Genomic DNA, 17,777 nt, shown 5'->3' with positions numbered 1-17,777 from the left:
GACGTTGTACAGCCGCAACCTCTATCTAGTCCCAAAACATATTCATCACCCCAAAAGAAAACTCCAAGCCCATAAAGCAGCCCCTCCCCATTCCCTCCTCCCAGCCCCTGGCAACTACCAGTCTGCTGTCCATTTCTGCGTATTTACGGATTCTGAATATTTCATATAAATGGAATACATAACGTGAAACAAGATGGGATCGGGAGGGAGACAAACCATAAGAGACTCTTCATCTCACAAAACAAACTGAGGGGTGCAGGGGTAGGGGGTAGGGAGAGCGTGGCTGGGTTATGGACATTGGGGAGGGTATGTCCTATGGTGAGTGCTGTGAAGTGTCTAAGACTGATGATTCACAGACCTGTACCCCTGGGGCTAATAATACATTATAGGTTAATAAAAAATTTTTTAAAAATTTAAATAGTAAAAATAAATAAATAAATGGAATCCATAAGTGCCCCTTTGTGCCTGTCTTCTCCCACTTAGCATAGCATTTTCAAGGTTCACACAGGTTGTAGCATGTATCAGTACTCCATTCCTTTTTGTGGCTGAATAATATTCCATTCTGTGGATAAAATACATAATTTGTTCATCCAGTCATCTTTGAGTGAACTGTTAGGTCATCTCCATCTTTTGGCTGTTGTGAATAGTGTTGCTGTGCACGTGCATGGACGAGTATTGGTCTCAGCCCCTGTTTTTAACTCATTTGAGTCCCGGTACAATTTTAAGAGGAGTTTGACAAGGTCTATCTCAAATCTCAAAAGCAGTGGCTACCAAATTTTCTGAATCTCCCCCAGAAACTGTTGGGTTGGTGTCCACTAATGTTCACTGTATAGCAGGCTGAATGCCATTGAATGGCCCCAGGTGACAGCCTTCGTCTGGGGCACCTGCCTGCTTCCTCTCCTACTCTTCCTTCCCTCCTCTCTTCTACCTGTTTTCCTCCTCCATTGGTGGCCATAACTTGAGCAGAGGACTACTTAGTCCTGCTGGGAGAAGTCTGACCCCCAATTTTCTCCACCTTGTCCAGAAGAGTATCCATAGCCCTGAGGACTCAGATTTTGAACTTCAGACATGTTAGTTCTGTCTTCCTGCACAAATACAGGTAACAGGTGCCCTTTTGAGGGATGGCTCAGAGATCAAGCAATGTTTATGAGGCACGTCTGGATTATACACTGTAAGCAGAATGAAGAAGTGCTCCAAGCCCACAGAAAAATGTGGGCGGAGCCGTGTGCTAGGTGCAAAGTCATTCACTCTGTCCTGGAGGAGGCCCCATGGGAACCACTGAGGCTTTGGCTGGAACTCTTCACCCATGCAAGCTGGAAATCGGCCTCCTTGAGGCTGCTATGGGACCACAGGCTGTTCCAAGAGCATCCCATGATGAGGCAGGATTGGGCTTTGTTTCCATGACTCTCCAACTTCCTCTTGCTGTCCTGATGGCATTTTCAGTCAAAAGGGAATCCTACTTTTGATCTCTGGTGAATCCCTGTGATGTGTGTGCATCATCAGAAATGATGCTGAGTAGCCACGTGAAGCAAATTCAGCCTGGCAGTGCAGGGGAAGGGCCTGAAAAGCCATGAACCTTTGGGTCTGTCCTCCACCAGCTGGGCTTTTGAAATTGTTAGTTGGGAATTTGGCAGTTGTGACTCTGCTTATTAGGATGGTGGTTTATTCCATGACTATAGCCCATCTCCATTTTTTAGCTGTGGTTCTGAAAACACACACGTGGGCCTGTGTGTACACACATACATGGAGTTCTCCTTGATAGGACCTTAAACCTGAAAATGAGAGCAAATGACAAAATAGTGCTAATGTTTTACACTAATATTTTTTATTTCCTATCAGAGAATCTCATCACATCTCCAGGGAATACAAGCCTGTTATCATTTTTCTTTATGATTTTTGAGAGAGAGGGAGAGAGAGAGCAGGGGAAGGAACCAAGGGAAAGGGACAAGGAGACTCGGTGCCGAGCACAGAACCCAGTGCAGGGCTTGATCCCACAGCCCGAAGATCACAACATGAGCTGAAATCAGACACTCAACTGACTGAGCCAGTCAGGTGCCCCAGCGTGTTAGAATTTTTATTTCTAGTTCAGAAAGTGGAAAAGTAGTCGTTCAGGAGTTTCTTATGCAAGGCGGTGGACACCATCTTTAAGCAGATGTTCACGTTCCCAACTTGTAATCAGTTTTCAATATCCTTTCCAAAGTACACGTTCTGTTCCGTAAATGCATAGTCTCCAGTATCTGGCATCCTCATTTGTGTGTAAGGCTCACATATCATTCACTGTGTTGCAAACAGGTCCTGGGAGACCCAGTGGGAAATAAGTCCTGTTGGAACCACTCTCAAGTCCGGTGCCGAGTGCTGTGGCATGTTCATGGGCCATTCAAAGCCATCTTCCAAAGGCAACTGGCAGAGATTCTCAGACTCTCCATTCTAATGCTTTCGGGGTGCAGGTCTGGGTTGGTATCAAGTCCATGATAGACTGTCTTCTGTTTCCTTGATGTTTCTCAACCTGCCAAGCAGCACTAGCCATGAGGTTCCTACTTAGGGTCATAGTCAGTTAATGGAGAGGAAAGGCAACAATCTGGCTCCTTTTAATTGTCCATTCACATCCTGGTCATGAATATGGGAAATACACACACATGTACACACACACAATACTAGTTGAAGGAAAGGACTTCCTGACCTTGAGAATGCATAACTCCTAACAGAATTCTGTGAGTACTGGTTTAGAGGTTAGAATGGGAAGTTTCAAATGTGTAAATGGTCCATATTTATAAAAATTATGAGCAACGTAACTGAAATTCCTTATGTATATATATGTGACACACAGTTTTAAAAGAAGGAAAGGTAAGATTTAGAAGACTCGGAAAAAGTCTTGCTGCCAGGCCTGCCTTCCACTTTCCTGATGAAGGCTGATAACCTGTTGCTATTATAGCCTATGAAACTTGTTGTTGCACAGTATTGTTTTCCAAAGACAACAAGAACCTTCACTTAAAATAGCAGGTTCCCAGTCTGTTCTGGCTTGTGGTGTTTCCATCGTGGCCATCAAGATAGCAAAGGGAGCAGCTGACCTAAGCCTGGATATGAGCTATTATGGAAAAGTCTGGTTCAAGGTTAAATATTTAAGCAGCACATAACCTTTGAAGAGAATTCATTTTTAGTGATTTGAGATATGAATTACTTATAGCATTGAGACCCCCTTTTGCCATAGACTGGCAAGTACCCTGTACCTGCACGAACATTGCCCCCCACCAACCCCCCTGCCAATATTTATCTCGTGACCTCATATTGTTTTTTTGGCTAATGGTGGTCTGGAATTTCAGAAGTCAGAACGTGCTTATGAGAAGTGTTTAGCCCAACATGTTTGCAGATTTCACAGTGTGTTTTTATCCCTCTCTATCCTTTTGTATGGTGACCCCGCACCCGACATGGTAAAAAAGAACTTGGTGACTTGGTTTTAACTAAAAACAAAAAAACAAAAAACAAAAAACCAACAACAACAACAAAACAAAAAAACTGGACTGTGGACAGTCAATATTTGTCAACTCATAAAGGTCTAATCTGGAACCTGACCACACTGAGTGGCACAGATGATAAAAAGAAGTCAACATTCAACCATATCCACCTGTTAGATTGACATTCCTATCACTACTAGGATGATGTGGCCTTTCTGGTCAAGGAAAGGTTTTCAGATACCCAAATCCTTTTCATCTTAAAGACCTTAAAACTCTAGGCCAACTCTTACTAAAAAAAAAAATAATAATAACATAAAGAGAGTCTAGATTTTTTTTTTTCATCTACAGGTTACAAACTGGAAGGCCTACAGAAAAGGGCAGGCTAGTCACCTAAGGGCACAGCTCAGTTTCAAAGTGACACCAGGGATCAATTGACATTTAGACTCTGTGGAGGGATGGGAACACTAGCAAACTGGAAATATCTGTCCTGTGTGAAGTCAGCAACCACCACATGCCTCCAAACTGTTATTCCCATGAGGGAATCAATGTGTCCAAGGCTGAGCTGACATGGGTTGAAGGCTTGTGTCAAAGGCAGCTTGTTAACCTGAGAGAATCCACTCGCTCTCCTCTTGTATCCTTCCTTTCCCTCTTATTTGGATAGAACAGCTATTCTCCTGCACCATTTTATCCCACAGTGAAGGAGAAATCCACATCCCGTAGGAAAAGTTGAATGTCAAGATCCGACATCATTAAATTCAGGATCTCAAGTGAGCCAAACTCTGGAACTTAAATTTAGTTTTAGTTTTGTTCTTTTTTTTTAATCTTGAAGCTCTTTGGTCTGAGTCCTGGACAGGGGTAAAGAGCCTCTAGTTAACGTTCTATTAAAAGGACACCACTTGAATATTTTACAGGGTCTCCAAAGTCTTACTCTACTTTCTAATAATAACGATCTAAATATGAAACGATTTTGCTTCTGTTTATTTTTCATCCGCTGTGCACAGTCATCCTGTGCGCTAATCTCCAGTAATAGCAAATAGAGTTTCTGTTTCTTTATTATTTTTTAAAAAGGATTCCAGGGAAACCTGGAATTTGCTGGAGCTTATATGAGCAACAGTTTAAATACTGAAACCTGTTTTCTTTTTATTCTTAATTTTTTATATTTTTTTTCAGCAAAGTAAGGAAATAACTCAGAACAGACTCAAGATCCCTGGGGACATTTTATAACATCCCAGGATGTGAGCAAGCATCAATTGCAGGAGGAAAGTCTCTCTCTGGTCCCTTTTACAATTTACATGACAATGGTTTATTATTATTATTAATATTTATTATTTATTTGCACAACAATTCTCTACTTTCACAGTCTTCCCTTTCCAGTGAACACCTCATGCTCCCATGCCATCCTGGTTCTTTTTGCCCATTGATAACATAAGAGATGATCATCAGAAAGACAAACTCGTGGGTGGAGGTTGGGTTCAGAGAAGCTCTGTGAGCTGCAGAGTTGAATGCATGTGCCCTTGAGAACAGAAGATTCCCACTGTGCAGCTAATTGGACACTGTTCGGCTGCAGGGCTGTGTGCAAAGCCAAGACCCACCCAGGGCCCGGTATCCTGGGTAGAAAGTGAAGCATTTGCATCAGTCTCGAAGGTCCCTCCGGCTGTTGATGTTCTGTGATCTGTAAAATGCAGATAATCCCTGTGGGTCCAGGTCAGCAGGAGCCCTGAGAGTGGGTGGAGAGAACCCATCGTCAGACCTTTCCAAAGTTAAAAGCTGAATAGTGACTATAATAATAGTAATGGTAATGGAATGATGAGGACGGAACCACAGAGACCAAAATGCCTTCCCCGGGAGCTGATGATGGGCCTCACCTGTTTGTTGAGGGGAAGAGGAAATGCAGGTTTTGTGAGATTACTGCATTCGTGAGAACAGACGCTGAGTGTATATACACTCAGGAGGGTGGGTACTGCCAACCCGCCCATTCTACAGATGAAGACACTGAAACGCATGGGTTACCTAGCCTGCCCGATGCCCCTTGGCTCCATGTCAGAGCTGGATTTCCACTCCAGGTCTCTTTGCTTCCCAAGTCCTTGACTGTTGGGAAATGCACGATTTGTATGTGCAACAGACCAAAGCACAGGTGGGACAGATGGATGAACAGCCTTGTTTTTTTCTTTCGTTATTTGTATTATCTTTGATCAGAGTTCCCTTTCCCACCCTTAATCCCATTTTAGGCAGATCCCGCAGCTGTCTGGTCACCTTCAGCTCCTAGGAATCCTGACTGGATCCTCACGTCTGTTTCAGAGCTGCACTCTGGCCCAGCTCAGACCCAACCCAAAGTAGAGACCAACAGTGGACACGACGTCTCCTTCCGCACTTTCTTTACCTCCTTCCTGCCCTGTGGCTCCTTTATGGGCCAGCCGGGGACAAGAGGGATTGGAAGTAGAAGGGATGGGGTGTTAGGAACCTGGCATTGTCATGCTGCTCTCTCAGCTAACACTGGCTGGAGACATTTCTTACGGGGGTGCACATTGAGTTCTTTGACAAAAACGTGCATTTTCAGGTTAACCTCTAGCAACAAACTACCCCCACCTCCCAGCCTCAGGTCCTGCTTCTTGTAGTCTCCTAGCCTCTTACTAATGAAGTCCCCAAGCCTCAGCAGGCAACTTTCTCTGGTGGGTTGGTTCTAGATGCTTGGGCGTGGGTACCAGCTACAAGACTTGAGTGCATCCCGCAGTGAGCCACATGGTGGAAGTGACCGCCATTCCCACTCCATCCTCTCCTTCGCCTGCCATTTGGGGTGGGGTGGGGAGCCTCCAGCCAGCTTCCTGCCTTCCAAATCTTCCAAATTCAGCAGGCTCTGCTCTAGATTTTTCTGTTTATGAATGCTTCCAAGCTGTAGGACATTCAAATGAGTTTGTTCCAAAAACTCTTAACATCAAGCTTCTCATGGACCCGTAGGAGCCCTAGGGCGTGAACTTCCCCACTCAGTAAACTTCTAGGTCCTTCCTCCCAGGGTCCTCTAATCCCTGTCACAGCAGAGGGGAGAGAACACCCCCCACCCTCCCACTGTGTGGACAGCTCCCTGCTAACTTCTCTAGGCACTTTCAAATTTCTGATTTCAGAAGTAGGTAGGCAATAGGGGTTGGTAATTATCAGGTGAACCTACTGTTTTTTTGGAAAGTCCTCAAGGATATTCCTGGCATCCTTCTTTAGGAGATGGAATATTTATCACCACCGTCTTCAGCTCTTACACTGTGGCGCCAAATGCCGAAACACTAGAAAAATTCCCATTCTGTATTCTGAAAGCTTTGATCCCAGATGGGCAGCTACTGGGACTGGTGAGGTCCACCCTCACTAATGGTTCTGGGCATGACTGAAGCATGCAGGCCTAGGAAGGTGGGGTGGGAATTTAGTTACCACCTGGTTTTCTTTTCTAGAGCTCCACGTCCTCCGTCCTCTTCTCCAGAGAGGCATCCTCACAGAGTAAGACAATCTCTTGGGCCCTTACTTTTCCCAAGTGAGAAATTCTAAAAAGGCAGAAATAGTTGTCAAGGAGAGCATGGGTATCAGTCTGATAGGACCTTAAGTGCTGCCCAAGTGAGGACATCTTTCTCCGCTTGGGAACACAAGTTTTCTCGCTGAGAGCCATTTGTCACCTTCTTCAACTTAAATATTTTGAAAGCCCAGGTGTGCATGACCTGATTGCCCCCCCCCCCAAAAGGAGACAGTCAGGATCCCTGTTCTCAAGGGTATTTGTGGCCTTGGAACAAAGTGATACAAATATGGAACCAGATGTGTCATTAGATACTAGTTTAACTCGGACGTAAGTAGCCAAATTCCTGCTTCTCTCCTGGCTTTTGGTGCCACGAAAGAAAGGCTTGAGGAAAAGCGTTTATGGTGGTTGTGTTTTTCTCTTCCCACATCTGGTGATTCTCTGTTTTTGGTGGAATACTGGCACGTTGCTAGGAGGTTTGACTTCCTTGAGGCTGCTCCGTAGTCACCGATTTCTGACTTCGGCAATAATTCTAGTGCCAATCGCCAGCTTTCTATATTTACCGGCAGCTGCTTCAGTGATGTGGAAACAATTTTCTCAACAGCTGAAAACCATGAAGATACAGAGTGGGACATTTTGTTCTTTATACAAGAGCTTAGTGGGGATGAGCATGGGAGGCGTGAACAGTCCAGCACGAATCTTTTTGTCTCTGCATCTTTTCCACTTTTCCCAGCATGACATCAGGCTTAAGCGGAGAATTTATGGTTTTGTCCAGAAAGGAATGAGTGAGCAGCCTCTGTGGCATATGCCAGAATAGTCTGGTTCAGCCAGTGTGACCGGTATTGTACCTTCTAGGAGGTGGACTTTGATTTGCTTGGTTTATGTCTAAAGGTTTGGGAGGAAGGAGGCTCATCTCCATCTCTGCTTCTGGCCCCACTTTACCAGGTGCCTCGCTCTAGACATTGAGCATTCCGTGAATGCCTCTCTGTAAACCACTGTCTAAGTCAGTTGCAGAACATCTGCTGTCCAGGACACTGCAGGGCACAGAGGAGTTGAGAAGTGTGGGACACCACCTGTGTCCAGACTGCAGGCATTCTGACCATATGACTGAATAATAAACGGTCCCCTCCCTATAAAGCCCTCATGTGGTGCCTGGTTCATCCAAAACCCTCAATGCAGAATGGTCAGAGAAGTTGCTATTGCTCTCAAATTGTGTCTCAACTGCTTTCAAAGCTCTGGGATATCTGGCCATTCATGTAAAGAGAGCAAGACTTGCCATCCAGTAACGGGGCGTCTAGTCCTAGCTCTGCTCCCACCAAAGAAAGGCAGAGCCACACCGAGAGGCTAACATGGACCAGGCATTCTAAGTATTATGCAAAGCATGTCACAGCTGGCATTTCACAGATGAAGAAGTGAGGATTCAGAGACGGTAACTTGCCCAAGTTAATCCTGGAGTCCTAATTCCAAAGCCTGGGCTCTTACCATCCCCTGGCCTTCCATCTCCCTAGATCTCAGCACTGTGCAGGGAGAGACCCCATATGGCTCTGCCAACCCTCCTGTGCCCTACTGTTTTCAGTATCTAAAACTGAAAGCCATATCTAAAATTTATTTTCTGACTTAAAAAAAAAACCTACCAACCAGCTCTTCCTTATTATTGTAAATCTTTACTGCCACCTAGTGGGCATGATCTAACCAGAAGAACGAAAAAAAAATCAGTTCAACTTGGATTAGAAATTGTCAATTCAAAAAAAAATTGTCAATTCACCTTAGTGATCCCATACTCCTAACCTTAAAAAATTGTACATATGAGCAAATATCATGGCCTTCCACTTAGTCAGCTTATAGTAAACTACCAGGTGTGAGATCCCTTTATAAAGATTTTTGTTGAGATGCTGGGAAACATAAACTCCAGTCCAAAAAAAAAAAAAAAAAAACTACATAATGCTTTGTGATCATATAATACACATTCAGCTAATAATGGGCAATACTTACGGAAATCTTAATCTGCAGTGATTTAGAACTTGTATAGCAATTATATTTTTAACTTTATAAATATTTGCTTTTTTTTTACATTCTTGTTGTAACAAAAAATAATTCAAACAACACAGAGGACATGAAGTAAAAAGTCCTTCAAAGATAAAAATATCTTGAGTTTTGTCTTTTTTTTTAAGAAATGTTTCCTATACAAGCATGTGTGCAAACACATATATAGCCTTTACTGTTTTTTCTAAATTAGCTTTTGCTACATATACTGTTCCATAGGCTGCTTTTTAAAAAAAACTTAATCTATTTTGAATATTTTTCCATGTCAGCACACAAACTGACCTCATTCTTTTTAACAATACGTACTATTCCTGTATTCCAGATTCTACCATAATTGATGTAACCTGCTCCTCAGGAAGGCCCCCATCGGCTCTTTTCAGTTTTGTTGTTACAAAAGTGCTGTAGGAAATTAACTTATTTTCTTCAGGGAATACATACATGGACACATGCCAGACGCGCACACAAACACACACACACACACACACACACACACACATACTCTTTTGCAAATTTGTTTTGTAAACTAAAATCTTAGACAGGAAATTGCTGGATCTAAAGGTATATTGATACCCACTGACCAAAGCTCACCAGAAACACACCCGTAGTCAAAAAAAAAAAAAAAGGAGAAATAGTGAAATTAACAGCAGGGGAATCATTGTGAGAATCTCTGGAGGAAATGCCATAGGGTGGGAGCACTTGGTGGGTGGTATTAAGGGGGAGGCTAGGCAGCGGGAGCCCTTCTGGGTGGCGTGCTGTCGAGACGCAGGAAGAGGTCAGTGGTTGCGCTTCTCACCAAGTTTTTCTAAGAGGAGAGGAGTTGAAGTAGGGCTACTAGGAGGCACTGGTAAAGGAGCAGCAGTCACACATGTGGTCGGAAGAGGGGGGTGTTTCATCATTTTGTGCGCCGACTGGCCTTGTCTGGAAGTTGCTATATTCCGTGAGTGTTTCTTACAATCTGCAGGGACACTACAGCCAACCTCCTGGCAAAGCTGGGTTTCGTTTGCTCAGCTGCGTTGACTTTAACTGTCAGTGGATGTTTATGTTGCTTTCCAAAAAGGTTGCATCAATTTACATTCTTCTGGGTCCTTTTAAGTACTCAACTTCCTCACAACGAGGTATTTAATCATCAGAATAATGGCGATTATAGTAATGGGAAATGTTCATAGGGCCACTTCCCATGTGCCAGCCTCAGTGCTAACCATTACTTCATTGAATCCTCATCGGAGCTTTGAGACAGGCACTCATAAGGCCCCAGCTTCCATATGAGGAACCAAGGCTTAGAAGGGGAGAGAACTGGCCTGGGTCACGTGGTGGGCCAGCAAGTTATTGAGCTGGGTGGGGACCTAGGAACCAGGCCAGCTCCTTCCAGATCCCACACCCTTTACCACAAAGAAACACTTTCTCCTTCATCCGCCTCACAAGAGCCTGCCGCAGAGAATTTAAAGCTAAGGAATTAGGAGCTATTCAGTTGATGGTCACGCATCTTCAAAAGTCTGATTTAGGATGATAAGGCAGGAAAGTCCCCTGTACAAAAATGAGATTCACGGGCTGCTTTCCAGGTGTCCCGTATATATCATTGGGTGAGGCGTTCAGCACGCGATGCTCAACGACTCTCATGTGCCCTCCATTCATACAAGCCTAGGAGAGCTTCCCGAAGGCCACAACCAAGACAGCGTAATGAAGTGTGCTGTGGGCCAGCTGGAGCTGGGCGGGGGGGGGGATGTCAGTCACCACCAAGGCGATGAACGGAGGAAGGACATCCCTCCCCTGGATCCACTGGGGTCCCTGAAGTTCCCAAGCTGTGTGAGGCTAAGACTGGATGCAGGGAAAGGAGGGGAAGGACGTGGTGCCTAAGGAACTATTTGATGGGTGCGGGCGGGTGCACACCGGGGTTCAGAGCTGGGCTGCGTGCTTGGATTTTGCAGAACACATGGGGAGTAACGGCGAGTGGCTGCTCTTTTCCAGACTGTGCAGGCTGCGGGAGAGACATCAAGAACGGGCAGGCGCTGCTGGCCCTGGACAAGCAGTGGCACCTGGGGTGCTTCAAGTGCAAGTCCTGCGGGAAAGTTCTCACCGGGGAGTACATCAGCAAGTAAGGCTGCGGTCCCAGCACCCCCCACCCCCCCACGGGACGGAGCGAAAGACATATGCATCCCACCCTCAGTGCGAACTTCTGCTACACAACTCCTTTAGTTTTCATAAAAGGAATTTTATTCTGAGGCTGTTGCCATAGTCTGCCTGCAATACATTTTAATGGAGTGGGAATCCTTGCCTCATTCAGCAATTAGCAACACTGACATAATGTTGCACTATCTGTTGTCATCAATTAAACATTTAGTCATTTCACTTTCCCTAATTTTTTTTTTTCTACTGGGAACGAGTAAATCTTTGACCACCTTCTAGGTCTTGAACATATTTGTAGACACCCCCCCACACACACACACCCTAAAGGAAACCACACAGGGTCTAAGCACTGAACCCATTAGAACCAATGCACCAAACAACCCGCCAGGAATGGGTTCCTGTTAGAGTCCCATGCAGGCGCAGATAACGGCTGGAGGAGGGGAAGTGGTGGTGGCGGTGTTGTTTTTTTGTTTTTTTTTTGTTTTGTTTTGTTTTTTAAATATATGCATAGGCAGAGAGGCAGGCAGAGAGAGAGGAGGAAGCAGGCTCCCTGTGGAGCAGAGAGCCCGATGCGGGGCTCGATCCCAGGACCCTGAGATCATGACCTGAGCCGAAGGCAGCGGCTTAATCCACTGAGCCACCCAGGCGCCCCGGCAGTGTTGTTTTAATGCAGTTTGGAGAAGCTACTTACAGGGTTACCTTTTGAGTTAAGGAAAGAAATAATGAGTATGGAGGTCCAGTGGCAGTGAGGGACAATTTTCCCCCATAAACCCTCCTATGCGTCAAAAAATGTTCTCCAACTAGGTAAATAATCTCAGCTATTCAAAAAAAAAATTAAGGGAATTTAATTTAATAATAGAGTGAGACAACAACCGCAAAGGGAGCATGGGCCCCACCCCCTGGAAATCCAATTCCATAGGTCGGGGAGAAGCCAAAACACCTGTATCAGAAGGAAGAAACTTCACAGGTGATTTCTGACAGGCAGCCAAAGAAAGGCGAGGCAGGAAAGTGCCCGGATGTTAAACTAGCCCGGTAGGCTGTGTGGGAGTAGGTAACCAGGCTTTCTGCAGTGCTGCTTTTTGGGTTTTATCCTCAATGGCACGCCTAGAAAACTACATGTTTACTGTCCTCTGAGGTAAAATAAGGAGGTTTCGAGAGGCTGAATGAGAAGGCCCTGTGCCCCTGGGGCTTCCTGAGGGCGTAGGACATGGCAACTCAGCCTGCCGGGAGGGGCTGGCGTGTGAGCTCAAGGAAGCTGTGAGGGGAAGGTGGCCTTGGGGCCTCCTCAGAGGAGGGTGAACACTGCCACCACATCTGAAGCCCATCTGGCTGGTGGGGAGAGGGAATGGTGCCGTGTTTTGCTGCTTGAGACAACAGGGAAGCAGCAGTGGTAATCACGTGGTGATTTGGCTGTAATTTCTGTGTAGCCCAGAGAACCACAGCCCTCTGTCCCCATCGTTTGGGTCCCTGCATTGTGATCATGTCTGACCAGGTCCCCAGGCATGCGAATGCTGGGTTGGGGAGAATCACGGCCTGCTTCCATTCTGTGGAGAAGGGCTCTGAGAAATAGGGTCCTGGTGCCTTCCCTGCCCCTCGGCCCCCTCTCAGGAGCTGAACAGCCTTCTGTGTTGCAGGGATGGCGCTCCGTACTGTGAAAAGGACTACCAGGGGCTCTTCGGGGTGAAATGCGAGGCCTGTCACCAGTTTATCACAGGGAAAGTCCTGGAGGTAAGTGGCTCCCGTCAAAGCTACTGTCATTTTCCTCAGAAGTTGTCAGAAACACAAAAGAGGCTCTTATTCCATTTTATTTTTTCATCTTCACCTCTGGAGGAAGGAGAGTAGTTGTCAGTGATGGATCTCTCGGAGATTTAACCTGTGGGGTCGTCTTCAGAGGCAGTTTTTACTCAATGTTCGCGCGCAACTGGAATGATGGAGAATTTACCAAAGTGATAAGGGGACGAGGAGGAATTATGGAGAAGGAAGGGTTACATGAGGCTATTTTTCGATGTCAGAAAATAGGAAATGAAGCGTGTGTTAGAGCCACATGTGTGCCTGCGCGTGAGAACTGTGCACACGTGTGTGTGCGCCTCTGGGAGTGCGCATGTATGTGCGTGTGCATGTACGTGTGAGAGCGTACAGACTCGGAGCAGGGGCTCAGAACTGAAGCAAAGGAAGGGTGGGTGAAAGGTGAAGGCAGACACTTCCCCACCCTTAAAAAAACCACATCCTGTGTGACCCAGAACACCCGGTGGGCCGGGCTGAGCCAAAGCCTGTCAGGTTCAGGTGTGACTCTCGTGCCACCGAGCCTGGTTCCTGCTTTCTCAGCAGCGGCCCCACCAGCGGCTGCCTCTGGGTGGAGCGGGGCCCCTCAGGAGCCAGAGCCCCTCCTGTGGAATGAGGGGCCAGAGTTCAGAGGGAGTCACTGCCCCACTTCCCCCCACCCCACCCGAGGGGCGTTAACCAGATCTGATAAAAAAAAAAAAAAACAAGGTTAAAAAAAAAAAAAACAAGGTTACCTCATATCTGTCCCACATTTCAGGGTGGAGAACGTGTCATGGGCAGAGGTAAGTCAGGACGCTGAGCAGCTGGGAAGGCGACCAGCGGGTCCGGCAGCTTCCACAGACACCAGGGCACTGACGCCACATAAGCCAATCAAACCTCCCAGCAGGGCGTGTTTCAGAGACACCGGGCATAAAGCTGACAGGCCCCCAAGTGTCTGTGGGCAGCTTCTGTGGGCTTGCACAGCGAGGTTTGGCACCGCTTTCCTAACCCCACGGCAAGCTCGGTGCTGCCTTTCTTTCCAGGAGACTGGAAGGGCCAGTGTGGGCTTTGTGCTAGGACCTGGTGTAGCTAACTGGATTTGGAAGATAAGGAGTGACTGCTACAGGCAGTTGTCTTTTGCCCAGAGGTAGGGGCCTCCAGAGAGGCCCAGAGGTGAGGACAAGGACAGCAGAAACAAGTCAGGAGGGCAGGAGTGCAAGTGTGAGAGATGATGCTGGGGCCTGTGATGGGTCAGAGCATGAGGACTTCCAGAGTCACACTCAGGATTTGGGGCTTTCTCCTAAGAATGGAGGGAAGCCGTTGAGTGACTGTAGTTAGAGTGGAGCGTGATGGGATCACGTTGCTGTGTGAAGAATGCACAGGTCGGCGCCCGGGTGGCTCAGCTGGTTAAGCATCCGACTCCTGGTTTTGGCTCAGGTCATGATCTCAGGGTGGTGGTGAGCTCTGCACTCAGCTCAGAGTCTGCTTGACATTCTCTCTCCCTGTCCCTCTGCCCCTCCTGCTCGTGCTTTCTCACTCTCTGAAATAAATAAATAAATCTTTCAAAAAACCAGAATGCATGGGAGTCCTCAGATAACACGCAAAACTACATCCACAGCTGCTCTGTTCCCAACAGCCAGAGACGGAAACAACCCAGTGTCCACGCGTGGATGAATGGACGAACAAAATGTGGATATAAAGACAAGGAATAACCCTCAGTCTTAAAAAGGAAGGAATTCTGACACCTGCTCCCACAGGGATGAACTTCGAGAACATTATGCTAAGGGGAAGAGGCCAGACACAAAGGGCAGTGTGCAGTTTGCTTCCATTCCAGAAGAGGTCAACCCGCAGAGACAGAAAGCAGACTGGTGATTGTGTGGAGTTGGGGGCAAGGGGTCAGGAAACAGGGTTAAGTGCTCATCAGTCCCCAACGGGAGTGAGCGGTGGCGTGTTTTGGAACAAGATAGAGGCGGGAAATGCATGACATTGTGACTGTCCTCAGTGCCACAGAATGATTCATGTTTAAAGGGTTAATTTTATGGGATGTGAATTTTATCTCAAATTTCTTTAAAAATGGTTGGAAAGGGGGTGAGGGTAGAGACGGGAGACTCTTGCAGAGCTCAGGGCACAAAACAGTAGGAGCTTTGGGGGGGGTGCAGGGACCAGAGAGGGGGACCAACCCTCCATGCACAGTTGGTGGGAAGGAGTTTTCATGGCCTTTTCAATGGTTTTAAGAGTTGGCCCAAGGGTGCCTGGATGGCTCAAATGGTTAAGCGTCTGCCTTCGGCTCAGGTCATGCTCTCAGGGTCCTGGGATCAAACCCGGCATCTGGCTCCCTGCTCAGCAGAGAGCCTGCCTCTCCCTCTCCCTCTGCTGTTTCCCGTGCCTGTGGGCTCGCTTGCTCTCTGTCAAATAAATCTTTAAAAAAAAAAAAAAAAAAGTTGGCCCAAATGTGGTCAGTGCTGGGTTTTTTGGCCCTCGGTGAAACACCCCAGAAGGCATCATGAAGTCCAGGTGGTCAGACCACAAGACTCAGAGTGCGGTGGTGGGTGCTCCCCACCTATCCTCTGAATGTCTCGCTCCCTCCCCGGAGCTCAGGAGGGGGTGGGGCACAGCATTTCCTTTGGTGTTCCCAAGTTTGATATGTATAAGACTGAAATAAACTCACTGAATTGGGAGCAAGGAGGAAATTGCATTTTAAAACAACAATAATAAAATATCAGAACCATCTTCCAGATGTCTGGCTATAGGAAAAGTGGTGGGAAGGCACCCACCCTAGCCCTCAGATTTGAGCCAGCCACGTTTACAGAAGGCATGGATGGAAACAGCTCTCTCAGTCCACGGATGGAACTGTGTTCTTCAAAAAGACTTGGGGAGGGGTGCCTGGGTGGCTCAGTGGGTTAAGCCTCTGCCTTTGGCTCAGGTCATGATCTCAGGGTCCTGGGATCGAGGCCCGCATCAGGCTCTCTGCTCAGTGGGGAACCTGCTTCCCCCCCTCTCTCTGCCTGCCTCTCTGCCTACTTGTGATCTCTGTCTGTCAAAGAAATAAAATATTAAAAAAAAAAGACTTGGGGAGGCAACAGGCAGAGGGGTGCTGTTGATGACCACGGATTTTGTTCAATAGCTATGAGAAGGAATGTGTAAAATGTACCAGATCCAAGCACGCCATTTTAAAAGATTTTATTTATTTGACAGATTTAGAGAGAGATCACAAGCAGGGGGAGCAGCAGGCAGAGGGAGGGGGGAGAAGCGGGCTCCCTGAGGAGCAGGGAGCCCAATGCAGGGCTTGATCCCAGGACCATGGGATCACGACCCAAGCAAGCTGAAGGCAGTCGCTTAACCAACTGAGCCACCCAGGTGCTCCAGGAACATGCCATTTTGCAGAAACATCTGCTTCCTCCGGCTCCCCCTGGAGGCGGGGTTCACAGTGGCTGCTGGAACTCCTCACCAGATTGGCTTCAGGTTTCAGTGAGGTCCGTCTGTCCCATGGACGTGGTGGAGGCTTTACACACAGTGCCTGCAGAGCTGGGACTTTCGGGAGTCATTTGTACAAACTTCATGGTGGAGTTAAGACCCACCCAGCAGGCGTGCCTACCTCTTCAGAAGGGTGTGATCTAGAAAAATGTCCCGCTTGTGTAGCAAGCACACTGACAAGTGACCAACTTCTGAGTCAGCTTGACTTGGTGACCCCTACAAACCAGGACAGTCTCAACACTCCACCCTCCTCTGTGCCTTCACTCTCCTACCCCATCACTGAAACGTTATGATTGTGAATCTGTAAAACTTTGATCCCCGCCTTTTGGTTTTTTTCCCTTCCATTTAAAAAATGCAGTAAAATCCACCTGACCTAAAACTTACCATCTTCATCACTTTAAGGTGTACAGTTCAGTGGGATTGAATATATCCATCAGGTGGTGCCCTCATCACCACCATCCCTCTCCAGGACGTTATACCGCTTGTGGAGTGGAGACGCTAAACAGGAAATCCTCATCCCCCCTCCCCCTCCAGCCCTGATGACAACCATCCTACTACTCTCTGTCTCTGTGACTACTCTAAGCTGACTACTCTAGGCACCTCATACAGGTGAAATCAGAGAGTATCCAGGGCTGTGTGTGTGTGTGTGTGTGTGTGTGTGTGTGTGTGGCTTACTTTACTTTGCATAATGTTCTCAAGGTTCATTCATGTCGTAGCATGTACCAGAATTTCCTTCCTTAAAGACCGGATGATATTGCATTATATGGATATACCATGTTTTGCTTACCTGTTCTGGGATCCTTATCTTTTTTGTTACTGTTGTTTTTTTTTTTTTTTCTGATTGATTGTATCCATAGAGATTGTAAATGTATCAGTTTCCTGAATCTGCTCTAACAGTGGGGCCTTAAAACCACAGAAACTTACTCTCTCACCGTTCCAAAAGCCAGAAGTCCAAACCCAAGGTGTCAGCAGGGCCACGCTCCCTCCAGAGGCTCTCTGGGGGAACTCTCCCTTGCCCCTTCCAACTCGTGATGGCCTATGGCTGCGTGACCCTGATCTCTGCCTTCCTTTACACATGAATTCCCCTCTGTCTTCTCTCTGTGTCACCCCTCCCTCTGCTTTGCTCTTAGAAGGACACTTGTCATTGGATTTAAGGCTGACCCAGATAATCCAGGATGATCTCATCTCAATATCCTTAGTTTAACTATTACACCTGCAAAGGCACCTTTTCCAAACATTCACAGGTTTCAGAGACTTTATGTGGACAGTCTTTTGGGGCACCCTTTAGATGCACTCCAGTAAAGCTGGGAACTTCAACAAGTGTCATCCAGTGACCCTCACTAAGCATCAGAGGTGCCCTATAGCCTCCTCTCTGGGTACTTTCAACCGAGATGCCTCCAGACACCTGAGGAAGCTTTGGCTTCACGGACTGG

At 47.0% G+C, this 17,777-nt stretch overlaps 1 protein-coding gene across 11 annotated transcripts in view; it reads left to right on the top strand.

Annotated features, from left to right (window-relative positions):
* The window catches only part of ABLIM1 (actin binding LIM protein 1), a 305,845-nt gene that overhangs the window by 182,676 nt on the left and 105,392 nt on the right, over positions 1-17,777 (top strand). For all 11 annotated transcript variants that reach the window (XM_046027513.1, XM_046027510.1, XM_046027516.1 and 8 more), the window contains exons 5-6: positions 10,951-11,077; positions 12,744-12,837. In XM_046027513.1, the coding sequence (XP_045883469.1) occupies positions 10,951-11,077; positions 12,744-12,837 (221 nt within the window). The remainder of the gene's footprint in view (positions 1-10,950; positions 11,078-12,743; positions 12,838-17,777) is intronic.

The sequence above is a fragment of the Meles meles genome, chromosome 13 (genome assembly GCF_922984935.1).
Source record: "Meles meles chromosome 13, mMelMel3.1 paternal haplotype, whole genome shotgun sequence".
Classification (NCBI taxonomy): domain Eukaryota; kingdom Metazoa; phylum Chordata; class Mammalia; order Carnivora; family Mustelidae; genus Meles; species Meles meles.
This window is presented reverse-complemented; position numbering and strand designations above follow the sequence as displayed.